The sequence below is a fragment of the Colossoma macropomum genome, unplaced genomic scaffold (assembly GCF_904425465.1).
Source record: "Colossoma macropomum unplaced genomic scaffold, Colossoma_macropomum, whole genome shotgun sequence".
Taxonomy (NCBI): Eukaryota; Metazoa; Chordata; class Actinopteri; order Characiformes; family Serrasalmidae; genus Colossoma; species Colossoma macropomum.
This window is the reverse complement of record NW_023494790.1, coordinates 31,081,073-31,105,689: the sequence shown is the minus strand read 5'-3', so window position 1 is coordinate 31,105,689 and position 24,617 is coordinate 31,081,073. Positions and strand designations below refer to the sequence as shown.

At 37.8% G+C, this 24,617-nt stretch overlaps 4 protein-coding genes across 6 annotated transcripts; 3 read left to right on the top strand and 1 right to left on the bottom strand.

Moving 5' to 3' along the window:
• The first annotated feature begins 1,786 nt into the window (after positions 1–1,786).
• Positions 1,787–7,882, top strand: zdhhc4 (zinc finger DHHC-type palmitoyltransferase 4). Its single transcript, XM_036573067.1, has 7 exons — positions 1,787–1,876; positions 2,151–2,288; positions 3,780–3,853; positions 4,288–4,466; positions 4,542–4,667; positions 5,884–6,128; positions 7,463–7,882. Exons 2-7 carry the CDS (start codon positions 2,166–2,168, stop codon positions 7,751–7,753), a joined length of 1,038 nt encoding a protein of 345 aa, XP_036428960.1. The 5' UTR covers positions 1,787–1,876; positions 2,151–2,165; the 3' UTR covers positions 7,754–7,882.
• A 962-nt stretch (positions 7,883–8,844) lies between these two features.
• LOC118809605 (phosphoglycolate phosphatase) lies at positions 8,845–11,808 on the top strand. Its single transcript, XM_036573068.1, has 2 exons — positions 8,845–9,744; positions 10,615–11,808. The coding sequence occupies exons 1-2, from the start codon at positions 9,150–9,152 to the stop codon at positions 10,938–10,940; spliced, it is 921 nt and encodes a 306-aa protein (XP_036428961.1). The 5' UTR covers positions 8,845–9,149; the 3' UTR covers positions 10,941–11,808.
• Positions 11,809–12,128: 320 nt separating this feature from the next.
• On the top strand, positions 12,129–16,781 carry bricd5 (BRICHOS domain containing 5). Of its 3 annotated transcripts, none has more exons than XM_036571765.1 (6): positions 12,129–12,293; positions 12,618–12,746; positions 13,092–13,232; positions 13,322–13,429; positions 14,796–14,949; positions 16,403–16,781. In XM_036571765.1, exons 1-6 carry the CDS (start codon positions 12,240–12,242, stop codon positions 16,492–16,494), a joined length of 678 nt encoding a protein of 225 aa, XP_036427658.1. In that variant the 5' UTR covers positions 12,129–12,239; the 3' UTR covers positions 16,495–16,781. The 3 variants fall into 3 exon arrangements, with proteins under 3 accessions (XP_036427658.1, XP_036427656.1, XP_036427659.1); XM_036571763.1 differs by having other exon boundaries at positions 13,080–13,232; XM_036571766.1 differs by lacking the exon at positions 13,092–13,232.
• Positions 16,782–17,774: 993 nt separating this feature from the next.
• On the bottom strand, positions 17,775–24,394 carry mlst8 (MTOR associated protein, LST8 homolog (S. cerevisiae)). Its single transcript, XM_036573066.1, has 9 exons — positions 24,250–24,394; positions 23,838–24,014; positions 22,209–22,260; positions 21,966–22,128; positions 21,782–21,857; positions 21,493–21,645; positions 21,255–21,379; positions 20,990–21,153; positions 17,775–19,761 (listed from the first exon to the last, which is right to left on the bottom strand). The coding sequence occupies exons 2-9, from the start codon at positions 23,964–23,966 to the stop codon at positions 19,643–19,645; spliced, it is 981 nt and encodes a 326-aa protein (XP_036428959.1). The 5' UTR covers positions 23,967–24,014; positions 24,250–24,394; the 3' UTR covers positions 17,775–19,642.
• Between the last annotated feature and the right edge of the window lie 223 nt (positions 24,395–24,617).

Below are 24,617 nucleotides of genomic sequence, written 5' to 3'. Positions count from 1 at the left end.
TTGGGACGGCAGACTGATTTACTCTGAGAGAACTAAACTGCAAATATGGTTTCAGTGACCAGATAGTTTTAGGCTAATATTTAACAAAGTGAGCAGCACTGGCTAGTCCAAACCAATCAGTTGTAAGCTGCAAAACACAATAGCATGCTAGTGAACAGTCTCATTAGCACAGACCTGCAGATGGCCAGGGACCAAGGCAAGTTATACAGGGCTAACTACTTAAATTATTTAGTGGCAACGCTTCTATCTCCAAACAGACACTCTTCCTCAATCAATGTCTCACCTTACCAGTCCAAAAGCCTCTTGGACCATCAAGCAGAGAAATGGTTTGGTGTTTCAAAGAAAGTGTATCAATTCTATGGCTGTGGATGCATTTAGAGCACTTTGGTCTGTAATAACATTATACAAGTGACCTTAAATTCAGCATGATTAAAAGTAAGATAAATAATACTGCATTTATGATGTCTCTACATGATTAAGGCAAGATGAAAAATTGTGTTATTCTATCTATTACTTTCTAAATTATCAGCTGGGGTTTCTTGAAGGTGTCCCCACAGCCTCAAAAAACAACATACCTGTAAAGTACCTATTCAACATAACACAAAACTGTTAACTGAAATACTTCTAGGTAGATACCTGGTGACCCCCCCCCCTTTCCAAAACAAAACTGAGTCGTGGACAGACCCAGAAACTGAAACACATCCAAGTTGAACAACGGTTCACTTTCTTGTGTTACACATTTAGCCATAATGATGCTCAAAGAAACACATATGATATGTTTACCAATGCCAGCTAGAACACTGTCCATTAGTTCCATGATAAAATGTTGTAAGTGTACAGATGCAGGTAGAGATACACACATACCTTTTTAAAAAATCTATCCGTTTTTTGATAGTGATGTGCTTGAAGGTTTTTTCCGGGGTGGCTTTTCCTTAAGGCATGACCTGTGCTGTGCTGTAAGCATAGTGTAACTTGAGAAATGTTTGCAGCTTCAGTTTAAAGCTTCAGCCATGGCAACCTGAGCCTGGACTAAGGCTGTTGTACACCTAGAGTTGCTCTGATACTGTAAAATAAGGGGAAACAATCAACTCATTACATTTCCCTCAAAACAGTGGAAATAGTCTGTAAAAGGCTTTAACTTATGTATGAATGAACACATACAGGCCTATCAGCAAAGAATTTGGTAATGAGCATTTCATAGGTCATGAAGTTACGCTACAAATATAAAGTGTGTTTCTGGAAATATTTTGTTGTGTGTGGGTGTGTATGTCCCTAGTTTTAGATTCTACAAGTTTAACAAAGTGTGTTATTGGGTGAGGCATATTTCGTGAAATGATGCAATTGTCTGCTTTATTACATAAATCATAAATTATTTAGCATGTTAACCTGCCTGTTCTGCGTGGTCTAAAATGATGACATTTTAGATTATATAGTTACACCTTGGATAAACATGTTGAAATTCTTTGATTACATGTAATTTTCAAGCTTTTCTTCACATTCAAATAAAAAAAATCTAACATAGAACACCACACACTTTTTAGCTATACAGTTTAATGGATTTTACTTCAAATTTGTGCTTTTTAAAAATGAATTAAGTGTTTTTAATTAACTGAATTAAATATGTATGATATGGACATTATTTAAAAATTCTAGGAGTATTCAATATTTCTTTTGATTATATAATTGTTTATTACGTCTTTAATTCAGTATACAATTCTTTAAGTATTCAGAAAACTGTGTCTCTAGTTGGAGACTTTTATATTGAAGCTGTGAAGTAATGGAGTTCTTGTTTTCACTGGCTTCGTCATTGCAAGGCATGAGGAAATAAACCGCCCACCAACGAAACGTTTAAGGATGATCTGCACATGAAAAAAGGGTAAAACAGAATTCAGACTTATGCCTTTTTTTTAACCCACTGTGCATCCAGTGTGTATTTTGCTTAAACGAATGAATTCAATTAAATTAAATCAGGCTGAGTTTTAGTTGTGTTGCTGGCCGGGGTTGACTAATATCAGCCTTCCTACCTGTTTAGCTCGCTAACTTTACTCTGATATGAATTTTACAAATGGAGAGGTTCAGCCTCAAAAACAGCTTCTCACAGTAGTTAGTAGACTGGGTCAATTATTTTTTTGCGTATCTTGTTTTTACAGTGTTGCGGGTCAGAAATGGACTTTCTGACTCTTTTTTCCATCTACGTGGTGGTTGTGCTCACCTGCATTGCGCTAGTTTGTAGGTATTCAGGGCAGCGCCAGACTCCTTTTGGGCGGCTGTACGATACCTTCACTCAGGTAAGCACGGCAGTGTCCGCATGGTGGCGCTGTACTCCCACAAATACACAAAGCTTATACTACGTTGAAATATTTGTAGTGAGAGTTAAATAATGTTCTACAGACATTACTAAAACACTCTCATCAGTCAGAACAGCTTTTTTGCTGTCCGGGTCCTGTGCCTGTAAAAAAAAACCCACCTCCTCCTCCCCAGGCTTTACCCTGCGCTGTTTCACTGGGTAAAACGCGAAAACGATTCAAAAGAAAAACCAGTCCAACCGTTCAAAACTGAATCGATTTTCAGGCCTACACCTGAATCGAATCTAAAAGCAAAGTGGCTAGAACAGACACAGCTCTTGCAAATCGATGCACACAACACTTTTTTCTTGAAAACAAGACTAAACGTTCAAAAGAATAAAACGAATTATGTGAATTTCTGTCAGCTCTGTACAAAAAATAAAACTCATATAAAACAAACTTATATGCGAGCTTTGTTCTATATGTGCTGTCTCCAGGAAGTCTTTTTTATTCAATATAAAATCCACGTAAAATACGCGGATGGAAACCAATATAGCAATGTCTGAAACTACACGTAACAGAGTTTATCACTTTATGTTGCAAAAGAAAGAAGGTTTTGTGAAAAGCAGAATACTGTCCAAAACCACTGGTGAACCTACAAGTGTCTTCTATATTTTTGTTTTCATATATTTTTATATGAAATTTAGAAAAACTGGAGGCATTCCCCTTTAACATCTAAGTCCACTTACAAACTAAACAATGACCAATTTTAAAAATACATCACACATTTTAGCTGTATTACCAGGCTTCTGTAATCAGAGATCACTAAAAGCCTTGGCAGATAACTTACACTAACCCTGCAATAATATTTAGCTTGAGTTGCCATAACATGTTAATACACACCACTGCTAACTTGGTGCTAACATAACGTTGCAAATATCAATGCTAGCAAACCTTGCCTTGCCTTAACATTACCGTTATTGTATTGGCGGTAATCGAATGAACAGTAGCTACTTGCAGAACCTAACACTCTTGTAAGTTTTCACTGTATGTAGATCTCTGTAATTAACACTTTTATGAAACGACTGGAGTAGTCCATGCTTTATTTTTAGGTATGTACAGCTCAGCTCTCAGCGCAAGGAGCCACTCAGCGGACACATCACATACACAGCATTTTTAAGAAGCTGTAGACAAAGAGGTTTTTCGTAATACATCCGAATGTTATATTATGAGTTTATGTGAAAGCAGTGTTTTATAGTCTTCATACATTAACAAGACACGTTCAGGAAAAAATACAGTGCTCAGCTGGCCTATAAGTACATAGTGCCACTACAGTTTACTTTTAGGCCTGCTGATGGTTTATGTTCTGTGTAAGTCCACCCTTCAGTTCTTCACTCTCGCTGTGACAACGGACGTAGATCCATAGTAGTTATTGGATAATTTAGAGTGGCTGAATAATAGCTGTAAAATAAGCCTAAAACTTATATTGCTTAGGTTGTTTCTCCGTGGATTCCGCAATGCATTCAGAACATTTGCCACAGGACTGTGCATAGACTGTTCCACCAGAGGTAAGAATCTATTATTATCTGGTGATTAACCTTTATTATTATTTATTTATTGTGTCATGTATTATTCTAGATTTTCCTATACATTTGCGTAGATGCTTTTAAAATGCTGCTATTTGAAACATATTAAATACTGCAGCTGTACAGTAAATAACGTCTCTGCATGTGTATATTAGCCAATTTTGTGCTCTTTTGCCAACACTAAGTTTCATAACAGCTGTCTTTTGCAATATTCCTGGCTGCTAATGACATCGTAAAGTGACCAAATTCAATTTCATTTACCTGAATAAAATATGTCACATCTCTCTATGAGCTTATCATGCCCTGTCTGGTTTCTTGTGGTTGGTCTGTTTATTGTTTAAATCCATATTGTTATAGTGCTGTTCTGTTTTATTTCATGATATTAATTACATATGGTGCTTTCTCCTCTGCGACAGAAACAACTTCTTCATTTACTTGCACCTTATACTTGAGGCTGCTGTATATGCAGAATACTCCTATGAGGTTTTTGGGTTCTGTTTGGAGATGGACACCACTTTAGTCAACGTGTGTGTTCCATATGTTCTCCTTGCACTAAAGACTTACATCTTCTACCTCTGTTGTAGTAGAGATCCAGGTAAGCAAACAATGTCCTCCCTTTTGTTCTAGTAGAACCACTGCATCCCTACTAAATTTCTGTTTTCTTTCTCAGGTACATTGACAAAGAAAAATCATGCAGCTCAATTGAAGGTGTACCAGTATGATGAGAAATTGTTTCAAGCGGGAGCTGTGTGCCCTACATGTCAGTTGGTGAAGCCTGCCAGATCCAAACACTGTAGTAAGTATAAGTTCTATTATAGAATGTTACAGAACAGTTAAGGTGTGTAAAATCTTGCAATGTACTGTAGGTCCTTCAGCTAGTTTCTGAACTTTTGTAACACTTAAACATTATGCATCCCATTGTTTTTCCTCATGGTCAGACCAGAGTCCTTTTCTCCTTAGCAGCCCAGAGTATTCCTTTCTGTGTTTGCTAATGACTGCTTTGCTCTCATTGCCACACGTCCCTGGCTATTTCATAGATGTTTCTAACCTTGGCTTGTTCTAGAAAATAAACATTCTTAAAGGACCCATATCTTACAGTTCGATCCCTGGTGATGCTACAGCCATCTGTGGCCGGGATTCCAAGAGAGCACAATTGGCCTCGCTCTCTCTGGGTGGGTAGGATGGTGCTCCCTGTCTCCACTTCTCACTTAGTACGATGCTAGTGAGCACGGGTCTGTTAGCTGACAACAGAATTGGCGATTGACGCTTTCCTCTGAGTGCGTTCAGCTGTCCAGTGACGTTGCATTAGTGTCAGTTCGAAAAAGATGTGGTGCCGCTTCACTAGTCTCGGAGGAAGCCTGTGCTAGCTTTCGCTCTGCTAGCGCTGGTGTTATTATGTGATTGGGGGAGTGCTAACTAGTAGGTGGAATTGGATATGACCAAATTTAGGGAGAAAATTGGGAAAAATCCAAAAAAAAAGCTGATTGCTTATTCTTCATTAAGAGGTATTTGTAAATTAACCCTTCAACATCCCAGGCTTATTACACACTAAAGCCTTTTATTCAGTAACTACATGGACTACAATGCAAACTAGCCAAGTAATTCTTAGAAGTGTGCAGTAAACATGGATAACAGAAACCTTTTAACTGTGCTGCTTCTTTGTTTAAAAATTGCATAAAACTCAAAACAGCTATGTTTAGACATTTTCTCATATCTGTCTTATCCCAGGATCTATATTATTATAGTGTGACAGTTGTATTTTTTTAATTCATTATATAGTCATATTTCAAATGTGTATTTACAGAATTCAGCAACTGCCCAGTGGCTTATATTATTAGTCAGTTTTCAGGTTAACAAGTTTTCAGTTCTTTTTATGTACAAGAAGATGCATTGAATTTATTGTCCCTGGTAGTCAGCTGTACCCAATCTGTATGCGGCATTGTAACCAATGCCGCATACAGAGATTTGAAAAATGCTGGAACATTTCTTTAAAACTGCTTTATTGTATTTAGGGGTCTGTAATCGATGTGTCCAGAGATTTGACCACCACTGCGTCTGGGTAAATAACTGCATCGGTGCTCAGAACACTAGATACTTCCTGCTGTACCTTCTGAGTGTGTGTGCCATGGCAGGTGACATTGCAGTGCTGACAGCAGACATGTTGTTTCATGTTGTCCTGCGATCCGGCCTCATGCATGCACACTACATTGATGAGCAGGGGCAGCAGCAGCCTTCTGGACTTATTTTTGTCATACAGGTACGTCACACCTTAGTGTGCCACTGCAAAACCTCCAAATATTTACTTATATACTAACACAGTAGTGCAACATTGGCAATAAAGCAGGACACTACGTGTTTTTATTTTTACATTTGGAAAAAGCAAAATAATTTTATTTTGGCCAAAAAGTGAGTTTATTACTTTACTGAATCTTATTAAAATTGATTGTGACTATGGATGCACCAAACTTTGGCCACCAAAACATTCGGCCAAAAATGGTCAACAGTGGGACTTTCAAAAAATTTGCAAGAAAAGCCCCCAAAAGATTAATTAGGACTATAACGAAGTGTCAATCTGTCACTTAACAAATAATTTGAAGTATTATGAAAATGATAAATTCACAATCGACAGTAAAAAAGTGCAAAGTATAACTAAATAGTGGAATTCATTGGCTTGACTGACCAACCGTTCTCTGTTGTTAAGGACATTTGATTTCTTGATCATATTCTGTAGCCAACATGCTGTAGTCACGTAAGCGTAAGTTTATTGTATGTGTTTAATATACTGTCAGCTCAATTTTCAATAATAAAAGTGAAATTATTACCCTGTAGTTTTATGTTTATCTTTGCTCAAAGGCATAAATAAATGGCGAATTTCAGTTTTGTTTTTTTTTTTGGTCAAGTGTACCTTGAGTTTCTTTGTTTTGGCCAAGAATTATTAGTGCATCTCTATTTATAACATTCCAAAATTGGAACCTTTTACAAGCAGATATTGATCCAAGTCAAACCACAGTTCTACTACTTTTGCTCTCAGCAGGATTTAGGCTGTGTGACTCCTTCAGTGTAACCAAACACATTGCTAAATGCCTTAAAAGCAGCCCCTTTATCGAATCTCAAAGAGTAAGCCTTCCCCATACACATGTGAAAACTTATATTGACTTTGGGACTCGTTCATCAACAATTCTTAAAACGTTTCTTCCTAAAACCCACCTACACAGTTTTCACGAAGATTCTGACATTCACTGTTAATTTTATATTTTTGATTTGTTCTTGGGCAAGAACAGAATCTGCACAATTCTGCGGTTTAAGAACACGTCATAAATCTGACGAACTTTTTCTTAGGCCCTTTCTCAAGAACAAATTTAAGAAAAACATGGGAAGATATTGGTGAATGAGGCCCTTTGTTCTGACGTTTGCATTAAAAACACAATCTTTATTTTAATGTAGTACAACAGGTTAATTGTTATTAGAGTGTGACCACTAAAAAAATTAAATCTTACAAATACTAAAAGCATATAAGACACATTTCTGACTCTGAATGATGCTAAGATTTCCAGCCCCTAATGACACCACATTCTCGGATTCTCTCTACAGCATCTCTTCTTGACCTTCCCCAGGATAGTCTTCATGCTCGGTTTCCTGATATTCGTTTTTTTCCTCCTGGCGGGATATTCCATGTTTCACTGTTATCTGGCTCTGGTCAATCAGACATCCAATGAATGGTTTAAAAGGAAAGGTCTCAGGTGTCAGCATTGCCACCCTGTCTCTGGACATCACTGTGCTACCTCTTACAATCCAATAAGGGGCTTTTATCACCGTGGAATCCTCAAAAATCTTGGAGAGATCTTTTGGCCTTTATGTCCCACTCAGAAGAAAGACAATTAGCTCCTGTTTAACATGGTGTCCTTTTTTTTTTATACCCCCCAGCTCTATTTTTATATGTCACGTTGCATGATGTTTTGGTGGATGAGTTGTTTGAAATAAACATTTTCAATCTGCTGTTGGTTAAACAAATGTCTGGCTTATCAGCTTGCTTATTTTCCTTGCACTGCTCAACCTAGAAAGCAGTGTGAATTTCCTTAATTCACGAGGTCCATCACTGATACATACATAAGGGTACAGGGTGTTCCACAAACCAAGATTTCTCCCAATTTGAAATTAGAATGTATTGCAGTGTCTTATAGATACTCTATGTCCAAAAGTTTGTAGACATCAGTTCATCCAACGTTTCTTCAAGGGTATTAATAGGGAGTTTGTCCCCAGTTTGCTGCTGTAACTACCACTACTTTTCTAGGAAGCTTTTAGATGTTGGAACATTGCTATGAAGACTTGATTGCATTCAGCCCCAAGTGTATTAGTGAGGTCAGCTACTGATGTTGGATGAATAGTTCTGGATCACAAACAACTCTGCAACTTATTCCAAAGGTATTCATTGGTGCTCCACTCCAGAGAATACAATTCCACTACTACACAACACTTGCTGTTGCTATGGTGACCTTATGCCTATGAGTGTGCCTGAGCGCCCTGTTCAATTTGCAATGCTGGTCTATTGAGATTATACAAGATAGTTGTGCACAATAAAAAGGTGACAGCAATGGGTAGCTGAATTCACAAAAGGGATGTCTTGATACTTCTGGACATGTAGTGCTGGTTTTCCAGAGCCAGATGAAGCCTAAACCTAAAATAAAAAGAATTGCTACTGGTATTTCAACATTGCCAAGTGAAATTCCAATTAGACCTAATCCATATTTCACACCCTACACTGAATATATTGTAGGCTAATGTATTTGAATATAGCTAATTTTCAAGTTAGTAAACATAGTTAATTTAAGCTCAAAGTAAGGATTGTCCAATATGAATGCCCCTGACCTCTCCTCTAGTTGATAGTTTTTAGTTTTGGTTTAAATTATCTTGCTAACTGAGATGTTCTCGTAGCCTTTCTTCAGCTTTACTGTGCCTTTAAAGCGGTGCGGAAGTGCCCGGACGACTAATGCAATAAGGTCAGGTCGGGATGTGGCTAAGAGTATGCGAATGAATCACTTACGCAAGAAGGGGATCTTCACTGCTGCTGCTGCTTTTTTCTCCGCACGTTTTACAGTGTGCTCCTTTTCACTGCTCTCGAAGGAGCCACGCTAGCTTTTACGGATAATTAAGTAGTCCGCTAGCGGTTGTACGTGTGTTTGGCTCGGCGGAGAGAAAGGACGAGGGAATTTGAACTCGCTGTGTCACTGTGGAAGTGCACGAGAATAAACCGGCAGCCTCACGCGACTACTGTTTCCCAATGGCCGTGTCAAAGTGCAGCCGGCTTAGCGGTGCTTTGGTCAAGCAGTTGCTAGAATCTGTGGACAGCGTACTGTTTGACTGTGATGGTGTGATCTGGAGAGGAGACCAGGCCATCCCCGGAGCCCCCGAGGTGATCAACTCGTTGAAGAAAAGCGGGAAGAAGGTGTTTTTCGTGACCAACAACAGCACCAAAACCCGTAAAATGTACGCGGACAAGCTGGGTAAACTGGGCTTTGACGCTAGCGAGGAAGAGGTGTTCGGCACGGCTTACTGCTCTGCCATGTACCTCAAAACTGTGTGCAGGCTCCAAGGTAAGGTCTATCTGATTGGAAGCCACGCCATGAGGCAGGAGCTGGAAGCGATGGGCATCCAGCAGGTTGGCGTAGGTCCAGATCCAGTGTCTGGAGGTCAAAGCGACTGGGCCAACGTTCCATTGGACCCGGATGTCAAAGCCGTGCTGGTGGGCTTCGACGAGCATTTCAGCTACATGAAGCTGAACAGGGCGCTGCAGTACCTCTGCGATCCTGAGTGCCAGTTTGTGGGTACCAACACGGACACCAGGCTGCCCCTGGAAGGGGGCAAAGCAGTGCCAGGTGAGCCTTCACCGCCTACTGCTTCAATTCTACCCTCCTCTGGGTGAGAATGAAGTTGTAGTAGAATTTGAGTCTAAAACCTCAAAATTCCTGATTTAGGTTTTACCATTTTTTGAGGCATCTGTCAGCGTTAGAACTGAAGTTAGGCAATATTCTGTAGTTCTTCTTTCAGAATATGGAGACAGAAGCTTGAAAGTGGAAGCAGCCCAGGTGCTGAACCTACAGATCAGAATAAAAGTAAACTCAAAAAGAGAATTAGCAGCTTAATGTGAATGGCAAATATAGACTGCTTTCTTCACAAACATATTTATGGGGACATCCAGCCAAAATGAAAAATGTATCCATTATTATTATATCCATGATAAACATGCATACTCACCTTCTACAGCTGTATCACAGTAATCTCCAGAGTGAGATCTTCCAGTTTAAAGACTAGAAAACCCCCTTCTGATGGAAAACTACAAGCACATTTTTTAAGATTGCTTCTACAGAAGGAAGCCAGCTAAAATCAGCTAGGAAGTCTAATATCATAATGCAGTGAAAGCAGACTGATAGACAAAAACACAAAATTGATACAAAATCATGAATTTTGTCAAAACAGTGAGGCTGAGGAATGCAGTGCTGCACTTCAGAATATTACATAACATGGCAAATGATGTATTAAATGCTTGTTTTAGGCCAGAATGCCTCATTAAATTAACATGTTTTGAGAATACTCAGACTTATAAATGCATTAACATTTTGTCAAGTACATAGTAGACATAATTACTACCTGCCTCTCCTCTCACCATGTTTATTATGCATGTTTTGAGTGTGAAGTAAAATGATGTTAGTTGGTGATGCTTCTCCTGGTGACCTTTAATCCTATAGGGACTGGTTGCCTTCTGAAGGCTGTGGAGACAGCAGCACAGCGGCAGGCTCAGGTGGTCGGGAAGCCCAGCAACTTCATGTTCGAATGTGTAGCCAACCAGTTTGGTTTGGACCCTAGCAAGTGTCTCATGGTTGGGGACAGACTGGACACGGACATTATGCTGGGCTCCAACTGCGGCCTGAAGACTTTGCTGACCTTGACCGGTGTGTCAACTGTAGCCGATGCAGAGGCTCACCAAAGGAGTGGCTGCCCACACCGTCAGAAAATGGTGCCTGATTATTATGTTGATAGCATAGCAGAGATTTTACCTGCCTTACAAGGATAAATATTAGTATTTATTGCCGTTTAACAAGTGTTCTGCATAATGGAAGTTTTAGCAGAGGTGAAGTTAACGGGAAAAAAAAGAAATATTTAATATTCTTCCATAAGTTCAAATTGAGCTTCGTTGATTAGTTTGTAATATTAAGAGAAGTAATTTGTTTGGTAAAACACAGAGGATTATAAAAGGGACTGAGTGTGTACATACTTATATCCATACCATCAGACTTTGCCAGTGAGCTGTACTGTATACTGCCTGTATTAAAGGCACTAGCGTAAATTTTCTTCATAATATGCTCCATCAACTGGGTCTACCTCTGTCTTTGCATATTCTATAATAATGTTGATGTTTTATAATCTTACATGCCAGGTACAGTGTTAGGGTGCTGTGGTCTTGTTTGAGAGTTAGCGTCTTTTTTCCTTTAAAGTTATAGTTAGTTTATTCAGTTTTTGTGGGTAACAAAATAGTCCTAACTCTGTAAACACTAAATAATTATACATACATATGTTTAAGAAAATTCACAGAGTGCTAAATTAGAATATAATGCACTTTCTGTTATGTATCCAAAAACTGGAAAAATCGCATCCAATAGACTAGATGATCTATTGGTTGCTAATGGCTTATATTATGGTGTACGTTAAGAGATTTGAGTGTTGTCCTGAGTGGTACCACACAATATGATTTTTCTTGAGGTGCTTCTTTTTTTGTCCTTGTTAAAAGGAAGCCTGCCTGTAGAGTTAGAAGAAGAATGAAATAAGTTTTTACCTGGCTGCAGTTTCACATTCATGTTTGCATCTTTAGTCACTTCAACTCCTTTAAATGTACCGTTTTTTCCCTTTTGCCTTGAACAAAGATTCATCATATGGAGATCAAATAAATAAACATATTTTCAGAATCAAAGGCTTGAGTGTGTGCAAGGATATTAAGGATATTAAAGTTATTAACTGTAATTATGTGATATGTCCATGTTCATTACAGAGGCTGAAATTAAAGTCACCTTGGGCAGTCAGCAGGTACAGGGCTAGAGCAATGGATGGCTAAAATAACTGACTCTTTGCGATGACAAGCCCTGTCCGCAAAAAAAAAGCCTCTCCCTTTTGTCCATTGTCCAGGGTGGGGTGGCAGCCAGTGGGTTGGGCTATCTGGTGTGTGACTTGGTGGGGGGGGGTGTGGGGGGGTTAAAGAATGGCAGTGAGGAGCTGGGCAGGTATACAACAGGCTCTCTTGGTCAGTCCTGGTCATGAACAGAGCCTGATGCAGAGAAGGAAGAGACAGGGACTGTGAGGTGAAGCAACTGGATGCAGAATGGTGAGGTGTTGGAAACGCTCAGAAACCAGTTTGGAGGATCCACAATGCATGGTGAGAGTCAATAAGCTTTATAAATGGCTTTTTTCCTTATATTAAGTAGTGTTGACAGACTTGCTTCCCTCTGCCAGTAGATGTAACTATAGTAGAATACAGCAGAAGTTATGCTGCACTTGTTTAGAATGGTCGTCTTTTGAACACTTAAATTTTTTCAGTAGAGAAGCACAACTGACCATGTTGTTCAGTCCAAAAATGTATCTCTTTCTGGTAAGCCATCACAAAACTGCAGTTTCACATGTTAAATATCTCAGGACTAAATAATAGTGGAGTTGCAGTAAAGAATCTAATATTCGTATGTGTGCTGTGGTCTCGTCTTAGCATTGTGGCCCCATAGGCTCCTCCAGGTTTCCTCACAGAGTGTTCTGGGGCAGCCTCACTGCCACACTGCTCATCATTATCATTGCCCTCATCGTCAGTGGGAAGTTAGCTCTTCAGCCAGAAACAGAGGTAAGAAACAGTATATCCACTAAAAATAGCACCATTTTCAAATTAGAACTGACATGCTTATTATATTTATTATTCGGTTCAGAGTTAAGTATTAAAGATCACCTACTGAAGAACAAGTTCACCTAATCTTCTTTGAGGATTTATCATGATAAATCTGTATCCGGATTAAAAGTTAGTGTTGTAAATTAGAACTAATTGCAATTGAAAAATGCTTTTAAATATCAAGTAATATTTCTAGATAATAATAAGTAGATTCAGTAATGGTTTGCTCTATGGGACTGTGTGCTGTTACTATGCACACAAAAGCAAAAGATAAAAGTTTTTCCTAAACAGTCTTCGTTGCAGGTTGTCCGAATCACAGTTCCTGACCCCCCTGCTGCTTTGATCAATCAGTCTGCGTTAGTGGACAAACACAACAATATAGTGACATATTATGTGACCTCGCAAACAAACCACACCTCTACAGTACTGTTTGACATCAATCATGTAAGAGCCTCGTTTCGTAGCTGTAGTAGAACTTCAGTAATGAATGAAATTACTTCCAAAGTTCATATAGTCTCTCTTTCTTCACTCAGGGGTTAATATGCTACAAGCCTGACAACCAGGATACCTGCTTTCTTCGCCAAATGGAGACATCTGATTATGAAAACATGCATGTTCTCCTCAATGAGTCACAGCAACAGGTAACATTTTATACTAATTATACATTCCACCCACACAGTCTGATTGGTTGAAAAGCGTTGTTGCTTTGTTATGTCTGATAACAGCACTATTTTGGTCACCTATAACTCTTCTGACCAATAGTCGCCATGTAACAACAGTGGTTGAAGGAACTGCTTCTTTGCCAATATAAAAAACACATTCAGTGCTTAATTGCTTTAAAAAATTTTTTTTTTACCTGTTTTCACATTTTTTTCCCGCCTTTACTTCTTTATAAATTGTTTTATAAATAGAACACTTGAGTTTGTGTGAAATCACGCCTTCAGCTGTTGCCTGCAACCAAATCACTGCCATGGTGTGGTGTAAAGCTCCTATCTGGCTCTATGGCTAAAAAAACAATCTCAAAATGCTGCTACATTTGAATTTTATGGTATGTGTTTCTTAGCCATTTTAAGCATTATGGAGTTCTTGCAACATATCAAGCCTTTCCTGGCAGGGGAAATCTGTGCCCCTTTTATACCTATGGCCAAGTGCTGCTATGCTGTGCTAGCAGGCAGGTTGATTGATACTTCAACACAGCGCCACCTCAGTGCTCCTGAGCTGATTAGAAAGCTCTTTTGGCTCCTTTATCCTCCGTGACTCTAGAAAGGGAGTAATGGACCGCACAGGCAAGCTTGGCCTAGCTGTTGTCTGAATTCCTTAGCACATCTGATCCGCCTTCCATGGATCTCATTACAGGATGGGACCACAGAGTGCACAATGGCCACTCTGTTGGCTTTTTTCCTCTTATAAGTCACTACTGAGAAGAAAAAAGAGCCCTTCCGTTAACAGGGCCGAGACCTGTGCTGGACACACTTCTCTCAGCACTTAACAAGGTGTTTCTTTGGCAGGTTATGATCCGCACAGAATGGACGGGTTGTTACGGTTCACTTGACGTGCATCATAGTCCAGATAGAGACCACTTAAAATCTTGGGATAGAGTTTAGACTTTTGCATCATTTCACTTCATTAAGGCCATTAGAAAACTTTGAGTAATTCAATCTGCTCACCAGAAAAGAAGCCTCATCCCATTCAAATAGCCCTTTTGGACCAAATATCTCCATTTTTGAGCACAATGAGCTATTGATAGATATAAACTGCTTGTTACCATGCTCACCGAAGCATTACACCACTAACACACAGCACCTATCTGATCTCACTGCGAAGTAAATGGAGTAATTACAAATGCTTTTTTGTGCTGGAGGAAAACACCAAAGACGATGCAATTACGCCATTGAGAATTGCAGTGTTTAACAGAACAACAATAAGTGTATTTATATGACATCATGCAGCCATAATTCATCCTCTGCTGATATGCATTAAGATACTGTGTGTGGTGTTTAATTTCAGATGAGTCAGGTCTGGCTGGTGGGAAATGAGACTCAGAGACACACTGAGTTTCTGGGCGTTTTGGCAGGTAGTCATGTGGAAGCCTCAACACTCCAGGAGCCGCTGCACACTCTCTGTCAGCAAGGACCCGTGTACTGGACGAGGAAAGCTGATGGTGAGGCCTTCAGTACCATAAGTGTATCTTCTAGTGAAGACAATGGTTGGTTTACCGGTCAAGGACTATGCCTAGTCCATCACTACATTTTCCTTTCAGTGGAAAATCTCCCATCTGAAAGCTGTGTAGTCCAGCACCAGGCTTTATCCCTGTCCAGGAAACTGGCCCTCAGATTTCCAGAAGTCCTCTGTTGCTGCCCAGCTATAGTAACCAGAAACAAAATTATTGCATGGGAACTGATAAATGCACCTCAAGTAGACTAAACCACAAATGTAAGGATCAGCAGGGTATGCTTTTCATGGTTATGCCAAAAGAGGTTCTGACATGACCCATACCATTACTGGATGAATGTTATTACAGGAAAGATGAATCAAAGAAATGTGTCTAAAATATTCAGAACTACTGAGTGAAAAAAAAGAAAAGAGAAAAGACATGCTTGGTAATTGATGAAAATCTTAAAAACATGATCATTTTTATCAAAACTATGGTGTTATACAGTAATAATAATAAAGAGATTATTATAATTGTTTTCATAGAGCCCTTGTCATAACAATGGAAGCTCAAAGGGATTTACAGACAGTTGATAAAGCCTAAGAGTAATAGAAAAAACTATGAGTATTAATTTTAAATCATATAAGACAATGACACAGATAAAATTAAAAAGATACACAACAAATCCACCTTATGCAGAGGCCCATTGGTCTGATTTTTGTATTTTAATTACTAGTCTTGCACAGTATCGTGACGTCCATGAAATAATGACTCAAAATAGTAAGCTGAAAGATATAAATATCCAAAATCTCCTTAAGGACAATTAGTTGTCTGTTGAACCATAGAGGAACTTCCTAGTATATCCAGTATTTATTAGGACTTGAAGTTTGTTAGTCTCTGTGCTTCTCTTTTTGGAATTTTATGGTCTAAAACAAAATACTACAGCTTCAAAGTGAGACATGTGAGCTACAGTAAAGAACAGCAGCTGCTGAACCCACAAATTAAACCCCAAAAAATTATTGGAAACTTATTTGAATGGCTAAAATGGAACTGAGTAAAAAGTTGTTCACCTTCCTTACAAATATACCTCAGTAGAAGAAATTTTACTCAAGCACAAGTTACTAGCTACTACTCATCTCTGGTCTTGGAAAGCTTTGTTTACTACAAACTATTTTTTTTGTGAAATGTAAAACATTTTTTATTCATTATTTAGTCACCATGAAGACAAAAAATATGGAAGTATTTAGAAGGCTTGTAAAGCAGAACCAGCCAAGTACATGGCACATACTGAGGAGCCCTTTAAAGTGTGACCAAGAAACATAATCCAGCACTCCAGTCGTGACCTTTTCCGGAGTTGCGGTGACTAACAGAAACAAGGCTTGGAAAGTGTGGTCATTTTGGCATTAAGACCAGCACTCAAAATTCCACCAAACTGATCAGAGCCTCTCTCGCCTCCTTGCAGGTCCCAAGGAAAGATTAATTTACTTCTGCATTGACATCTGCTTCCCCAGCAACATTTGCGTGTCTGTGTGTTTCTACTACCTGCCAGAATGAGCCTCCGTTCTAAGAGCATGTGAACACAGCAGGGAGATACACGGTCCCCTCTCTCAGACTTTGTTATGGAGGAGAATGTTGCCATTGCTGAAAGCAGAGATGCTGCGCACTAAACAGACTATTACTCTGACAAAGCAATCAGAAGCATCCTGTCATGTTAGCTGCAAAGTCCTATTCATCATCTTCTCCTGAAGACGTTTCCATATTATTCAACTCAAAGACTCGTTGCTGCTTGTATTTCTTGTAACCTGATGCAGATGAGTAACTGAAAGCACTGTTGGTCTACAATAAAGTACCATTATACTGAATGATTCATTTCTCTGAGTGTGCACGACTCTGTTGTAAGACTAGAGTATTGTTTTTGCTCTATAAAGACGTTGCTCAAACACTAAAATGGACAGTTCAGTTACCTTAAAAGGCAATTCCAATTCATTTTTTTCAAAACTGCTGCACAATTGTTCAGATGTAAATAGTTATTCACAGTGGTTTTATGTGAAATGGGTAATTCTGGGGAAACTTCTTTTACAATGGTGAGAAACCATTGTCTACAACACAAAGACCATGTGTTGTAGACCATGTCTGCAACACAAACATAACCATCTTATTTACTATCCTAAACCACCACTGACCTTATGTCTTCTGAGTTTTTATAGTTAATGTTGATAATGGTAAAACATTTCTGAAAAAATGTTTTCTTTGAAGCCTATTTTCCCTGCACATACCTCTCTGCCTTTAATGAATTTGAAAATGTTTTAGTCTAAAACAATAAATAAAATAAAAACTACTGTAAAAAAAATGCATTAGACATCAGGCAGTGTATTTATAATCATTTCATTTTATTACTTTCTATAAGACAGCTTTTGGAGGCATTAAATGCTTTAGATGTCTGGTTCCTATCACCACCACTGTGAACAATTCTGATTCGGTAAGCTTCTCTACAGCAGAGCATTTTACATCAAACCACTCTGAATGACTATGTCTTAACGACTGAATTATACAGAAATTTGTAAAAATGTGTCCGTTACCAATATTACTGACAGACTGCAATTTAAATACAGTAAGCCCATCTAATTAAATATTGTCTTTCACTGGAATCCATTTTATTTACAAATGTTTGGTATCACACAGATCTGCACAACAGTATTAATGGAGGAAAACTAAACACCAGACAAAATATGCTGAAACTGGATGTCTTTTGTCTTCAGAGTACCTTCAGTATTTTTCCGGAATGTTGCTAAACATGTTTTAAAAGTACACAAAGAAATAAAGAAAGAAAAAACTTTTACAATTTGTAACAGGTAATGTGGGTTCCTGTGAACTCTCCCTGTAGAAGAATGCATCCACCTGGGGGGAGACTGGTAAGACCATAATACCAGTGTGTGCCAGCCATATCACAAATGCTTAATTTGAGATGGCTGAGAGAGCGGAAATGTGACTTTATTTTTCTATCACTTGACTACTATACTGAGCACATACTTCTTTAGAGACTTCTGTACATGTCTGTACCAGAAATGCATGTAGTTTTTACCATGATTTTGATCTGCATAAGTAATTGGCCTATCCATGCTTCCATCCATCCATGCTCTTAAGTATGTTCTTTCTTATTCCTTTTTAGAGGACATTAGTTGATGTTTACATAACACTGGCACCTTGTCAAAACATAAATTTAGAAGGTTATCAATTTCAAATTTTCATTTTTGTATATGAATGTGAACGGTTACACTGTTAGGATAGTTCAGATGCTTTTTGTCGAGTAATAAAGTCAAGGATAAAATGTGATAGAAACTGATGGAAAATTCTGTTGTCACTTCCAATCTGCCTGGATTGAAACAAGACTTCAATTTATCATTAAGTTAAAAGAGTTCAATAAAGCTTGTCTAACCTCAACAGTTGAGAAAATGCACTTGTGGACAGAGCATGGATTGACCACTTACATGATACTACTTTCATGATTTTAGGCTGTAAAGTCAGAGACTCAACAAACACCAACATTCTATTGTAGGCAGCAATCTTTAATATGTTTTGAAAAGGAACTGACCGTGTGAATGAGTGAACAATTACACATACACTTGCATTCAAAAGTTTGGAATCACTTAATATTTTCAACAATATAAAACTGATTTGAGGGCAGACAAATATATGAAAGGTTTCTAACATGCAACCTCATGGGTTGCTAACAATTAGCAGGACACTAAAACAGCAAATAAAAATTAAGATATTTTAGATGTGTCCAGAATGATGAACAGAGCCTTACAAAATTCTAAAATTCACTCAGTATGCTGTAGGCCATCAAGAATGAAATTATAATAAAATTAATAAACAAAATTAAATCATATTTTTTTTAAATTGTCAAATCTCAATGCAGATAATTTGTCAAACAAGTACATAAAAATATGATTACAATATAATGTTTAGATCATAGTATTGTCTTATTGTTTACCAAACTCTTACTGAATAAAACACTTAAAAATAGCTTTTGGTGAATCGTTTTTAATATTTAAATTCACACTGTACAAGTTATTATTGTATATGAAATAACAAAACCTCTTAATACGGCAAGTGATTCCAAACTTTTCAACACTAGTGTACATTTGCGTTTGGTTGGCGTCTATTGAATTGGTGTGTTCTGGCCTCAAGTGCAATATACTGATCTTATTTTAATAAAGCTACAATAAAAACATTCCATTTAGCAAGATCCCTGATAAATCAGAGCCAGACAATCTCAGATGTGACCGTTATACGTCACAAACGAGAACTGAATCACTGACATTTCCACGCGGACTCCTGTATGTACTTTCTGATGTTTCCTTCTGCGACTGGTTTGATGAGTCAGATACACATGATGTACGTGATGAATCTCTGGCACTTATACGGACTGCCCTGCATAACTTAATGCATGGATACAACTGTACATTATACCACATTTATCATTTCTGTCATAATGCTGTGGCCCTACATACAAAGTTATTTTGATCTATGTGATAACTGTCATTTAACATTGTCACTTCATTCAATGCAGAAACCCAGGCTGATGTAATAAATGATATTATGACTCAGTGATAGGAACAGCTGTAAAATTATTATATTTATCAGTCTTGTTTATTCCATCAGATATAGCTACTATAGGAGATGGTGTCACAGATTCTGATCAACCAAGCACACTGTCATTAAAGGCCAAACAGACCACAGCTTTTTGATGGCCGCTGTACTCCCGCTTGATCTCCCCTGTCTCCACACACCACAGACGTGCCAGGTTATCTGAAGAAGCTGAAAATCAGTGTAAGGAAAAAAAAAACATTATTGAGCAGAGAAGCTTTAAAAAGTATAAAAAAGTATAAATATTTAAATATAGGGTATTTTCTCTTGGGAGGCCAAACCCTTCCAGGAAGTAATAAGAAATGTAATCTCATTACGTTTAGAGAGAAGTAATCAGTAACTTCTAATGGATTGCCTTCTCTGAGTAACTAGCCCAACACTGGTTACAACCAACTTGTTGTCCACTGGGGAGCCATTTATCAAATGCAAATGAATCCCTGTTTGAATCTATGCCTTGTTCTTTCAATCAGTGCATTTGATTTAATTTAATAAGGTCATTGTCGTAGTCCAACCCATTGGACATAACTACAAATAATTCCAGGCTGCCAGAAGGAGAGGTTTAGAAGTAGTTAAACACATTGAAGTAAAATCATTTATTGTATTAATATTATTTGCATTTTTTTGTAATATGTGTTTTTCTAGCCAGATAAATAGTTAATGACCAAGTAACCATTTTTTTTTAAATATAATTGTTTCAGGTGACTAAAACTTTTTTTTATTGTATGTAGATGCACAAACTGTGACTTGACGTGGACACAGTACAGTCCTTACAGTGCATCTGAAATTCTTCTTAAATGTTTTTAATTAACTAAGGCTATGGCTACTCACCTAAACTGTGTAAAGGACAACATACTAAATGCGCTATGCTTGTGAGGTGCTTTGGGTGGGGTTCTTTAGGACACAGGAACACAGGAAGTAAATGCCACAGAAGTCATTAGATAAACTCTGGAGGCAAAAATTGCTGAAAAATGTTACTGAAATAGTGTTAATGTGCTGAAATAGTTATTCTTTCTGTATGTGATTAAGGCTTGTGCCTCCGTCCAGCCACTATGACTGCTGTTATTGTTAAAGGAATTCTCCCAGTAACACGACTGCCCACGCTAGTTGCCCAAACTTTAGTAAATTGAATGAAACGTGTAATCAGATGTATTTACAATGTATCCACCCAGTGTTGCACAATTCTCCCTCAAAGTCATGCTTAAGAGAGAGAGAGAGATAGATATGTGTTTTGCATTTTTCCATGTTCATGGTGCATATACTGTGCTTGTGCACCCAACATTTGAACACAAAGTGTCCTATTTGTGCCTGAAACTTAAAAAAAAAAGGGTCAGTATATCTGGCCCCCCCAGCAATTTTGGATTTAAAGGTTAAACCTTTTGTGTCTGTTCCACATGCTCACCAGTGACAATGTATTGTGAGTCTCCACTAAAAGCACAGTCCCACATCCAACCACGAGACGTCTCTCCAGGGTTGTTGCTTTTAATGCTGAGTTCCGTCATCAATGAAAAGTTTGAGGTCCGCCAGATTTTACATGTCTGGTCAGCAGAGCAGGTGGCCAGCAATCTACAGCAGAATTAAGATCAATTACCAAAAATCAGACAGGCTACTGTTCATACAAGTAATTATTCATTATTTAAATTAAATTATTATGGGGCTGCACTTACGTGGAGTCAGGACTAAATTTGCAGCGCAAAGAATAACGCTTGTGAGCAGGAATTTTGGTCTTGGGAATAAGCTGCGTCACTTCATCACCAATTCCTCCTGCCAAATTCCACACATAGCAGTTACCCTGTGGAAGACAACAGCAAACATTCAAACAGCACTACATATGTACTACATGTGATTTAAAACAAAGAATACTGTTACATGTATACAATGTGAAAAACAGATAGGGACACTGACCGAGCTATTGACAGCAGCCATGTAGCTGGCATCAGGATCAATGTGTACAGAGTTCACAGACACTTCAGGCTCCGGGATGAGCTGCTCATTATGGTCTGTTTTAAGATCCCAGATATGAATTACACCACTTTGGTCTCCAACAAACAATTCAGCCTTTAAAAATAGAGAGACGTTGAGCAAAACATGAATTGACCTCTAACACCTCTAGAGGATAAAACACGCACAAGCCAGCAAATGGGCCAGTAATCTCATTAACACAAAGTTAAAGGTGTATTAAACACACTCTTACTTGGTTGGGATGGAGGCACACACAATTAATAGGTGCATTGACCTGGAAGATCCTCTGACACTGGAGATTTCTTGATCTGAGATAATACAGTGAGTGTCAATATATTTCAAAGACATATCTTTAAATATTTAAATACTTAATATTTAATATTTATTTTTCAGGTCTGGTGGTAGGTCTTTAGCACCTGAGATCCCATATACGTGCCATGCAGTCCTCTCCTCCAGTGTACATCCATCTTCCATCCTCATGGAAGCCAACAGACGTAATATTTTTGCTAACGCCATCATAATTGATTACTGGGTTTGGATTATTTGAATTGAGGTCATACATACGAATGTGCTGATAACCTATAAGCAGAAGCATACAGTGAAAATATGCTTTTCTTTAAGCTTACATTTTTTGCCTGAACTGAGTAATTTAAACTCACCAGCTGCAGCAATCATGCTCCTGTCAGGTGTTACTTCCAGTGAATTCACCTGCTGATGCTGGAGTTAAGTCATCCCTTGGGTAGTGCAATTTAAAGTGGAATTCCATTTATTTAATTTGCTGAGATTTAAACAATGTCAAAACATAGTGTTCGATATGCATTACAGAAAAAGTTACGACTCAGACTATGTATTGTTTTTTTATGTATTGTTGATAATGGTAAAATAGTGGTAAATCCTTAAAAAAAAAAGTTTTCTTTGGGTACTATTTTTCCTTACAATGCCCAGCATGTATCTCTCCACGTTGCATCAGGGTTATTACAGTTTTGAAATATTCATTAGTTTTTTATTTTGGTTTTTAATTTTAGTTTCAGTTGCTCGTACATTTACATTAATAGTTTTAGTTTTGATTTTATGAAAAGTAATAGTTTTAGTTTAGTTTTTATTTAATTTCAGTTTTATTCTTTAGTATTAAGACAAACCCTGTACTAGTGGGTATTTGATAAGTGTAGAATAAAATTAACACAACTGTAGACTGAAGTTACCTCAGCTCCAGCTTTCCTTAAACACAGCAAAACACAGAAGTTCCACTTATTATTCACGCATTGAAAAATTAAAACTAAGTGTTTTCCCAGTAATTCCGTCGTGATTTAGTTAGTTCTGCAGTGAACATTATAGTTTTGATTTAGTTGTTGAAAAGTGTATATTTTACTTTTATGTCAGTTAATGAGCACATATTTTCACGGTTAATTTTCGTTTAGCAATGGTTTTAGTTAACTGTACTAACGCTTCTCTGCATGCATTTTAACAAAAATATGTTTTAAGCCAATAACCGTTGTAAAACAATGTCCTAGGCATCAGGCAACATATTCGTAACCACCTCAAGTAGCAACTTACTGTGTGGTAGCTTTTAGAGGTGTTAAACACTTCAAACGTCTGGTTTCTATCAACATTATTGGGAACACTTACTTTCTATAACAGAGTATTTCACATCAAACCATTCTGAATGACTTTGTTTGCATCTCAACAAGTTAATTATGCATAACTGGTCTTTAAAAATCTATAAAATAATTTTTAGGCAACAGTTCCTTTTCCATTTAGCTTTACTTATATTCCATTTAACTTTACTTATAAAAGTTTACCTGATTACTTTGCACATGAAAGTAAGCTGAAAGACAAAATTCAGCTGATAATAATGTTTTAGTAATGTATTTAAAAATGTACACATTTGATTCAGTAAATTCTAGGCCTGTCACAATTATAAAAGTTTACCTGACAATTAATTGCCATATAAATAACTGCAATTAACAACATAATTGTTCTTGTTCATTTTATGCAGCTGTTGAGGTACATGACTAAAGTGGTCAGATTGGCTGATTAACTGTCTTTGCTTCCTGACTGTTAATACTTAGCAGTTCCCAACTGACGACAAAAACAAACATTACTCACTGTTGCCCCCTCTGTTATAGCACCATCCAGAAGTTAGAACTTTCTGTTAAGACCCTTGACATTTCTCAGTTAATCTGCTTTCTGCTTTCTTTTATTCACATGCATACACATACTTGTTTCAGTGCAAACACGAAAAGCTGATGTAAAATGTCTATCCATAAATTTTTCAACTGAAAGGATACAGAGTCCTGGTGCTGGACAGTTCTTGTGCATATCCCACTGTGTGCCTGCCAGAATCGCACTGTATGATCATATCCAGCTGTGGCGAGGATCACTGGGTCACTCCCGACTGTGCCTTGGTTTACATTCATGGTTAATTGTGCAGTATAGACACCAGTCCTGACCTGATCTGTGGACAGCTGAAAACAGAAAAGACGTTGTTGAGAAAACACTGTTAGCTAGCTGCAGTTTGTTAATAACTTTTTGTTTCTGTAGACCAAAGTTAAGTGTGCAGCTTGTAAGAAGGGGGATCAGAGATGAGAGATTGGAGCAGAAACCACAGCTAACAGTAAGATCGTCCCAAATTACAGACGTAGAGAGGAATTACGGAGGCTCGTTATTAGATCAAGAAACGTAGACCTAAATTGTTCTTACCTGTCAGCGGATGCAGGAGTAATCCAAAGCAAATAAAGAAATAATGCAATAATATTAAAACACCAACTGCTAAATCCACATTATTTACAAGTACAACAAATCCAGGCGGATGACCCCACTAAATACCTCCGCATGGAAACAACGTAAAACGTACATTGGTTCCGCCTTAAAGCAAAGGCAAGGATAGCAGTTTTATTTATTTATTTAGCGAAACAAACATTTCATAAATACACACCATATAACACAAACATTCAACACATAAATGATACAATAAATCATTACCATTTGAACACTATCATTTTAAATGAAATATGCATCTTGTCTGACTTTTGACACACAAAATATTACAACTATTTGATTTCTTAGTC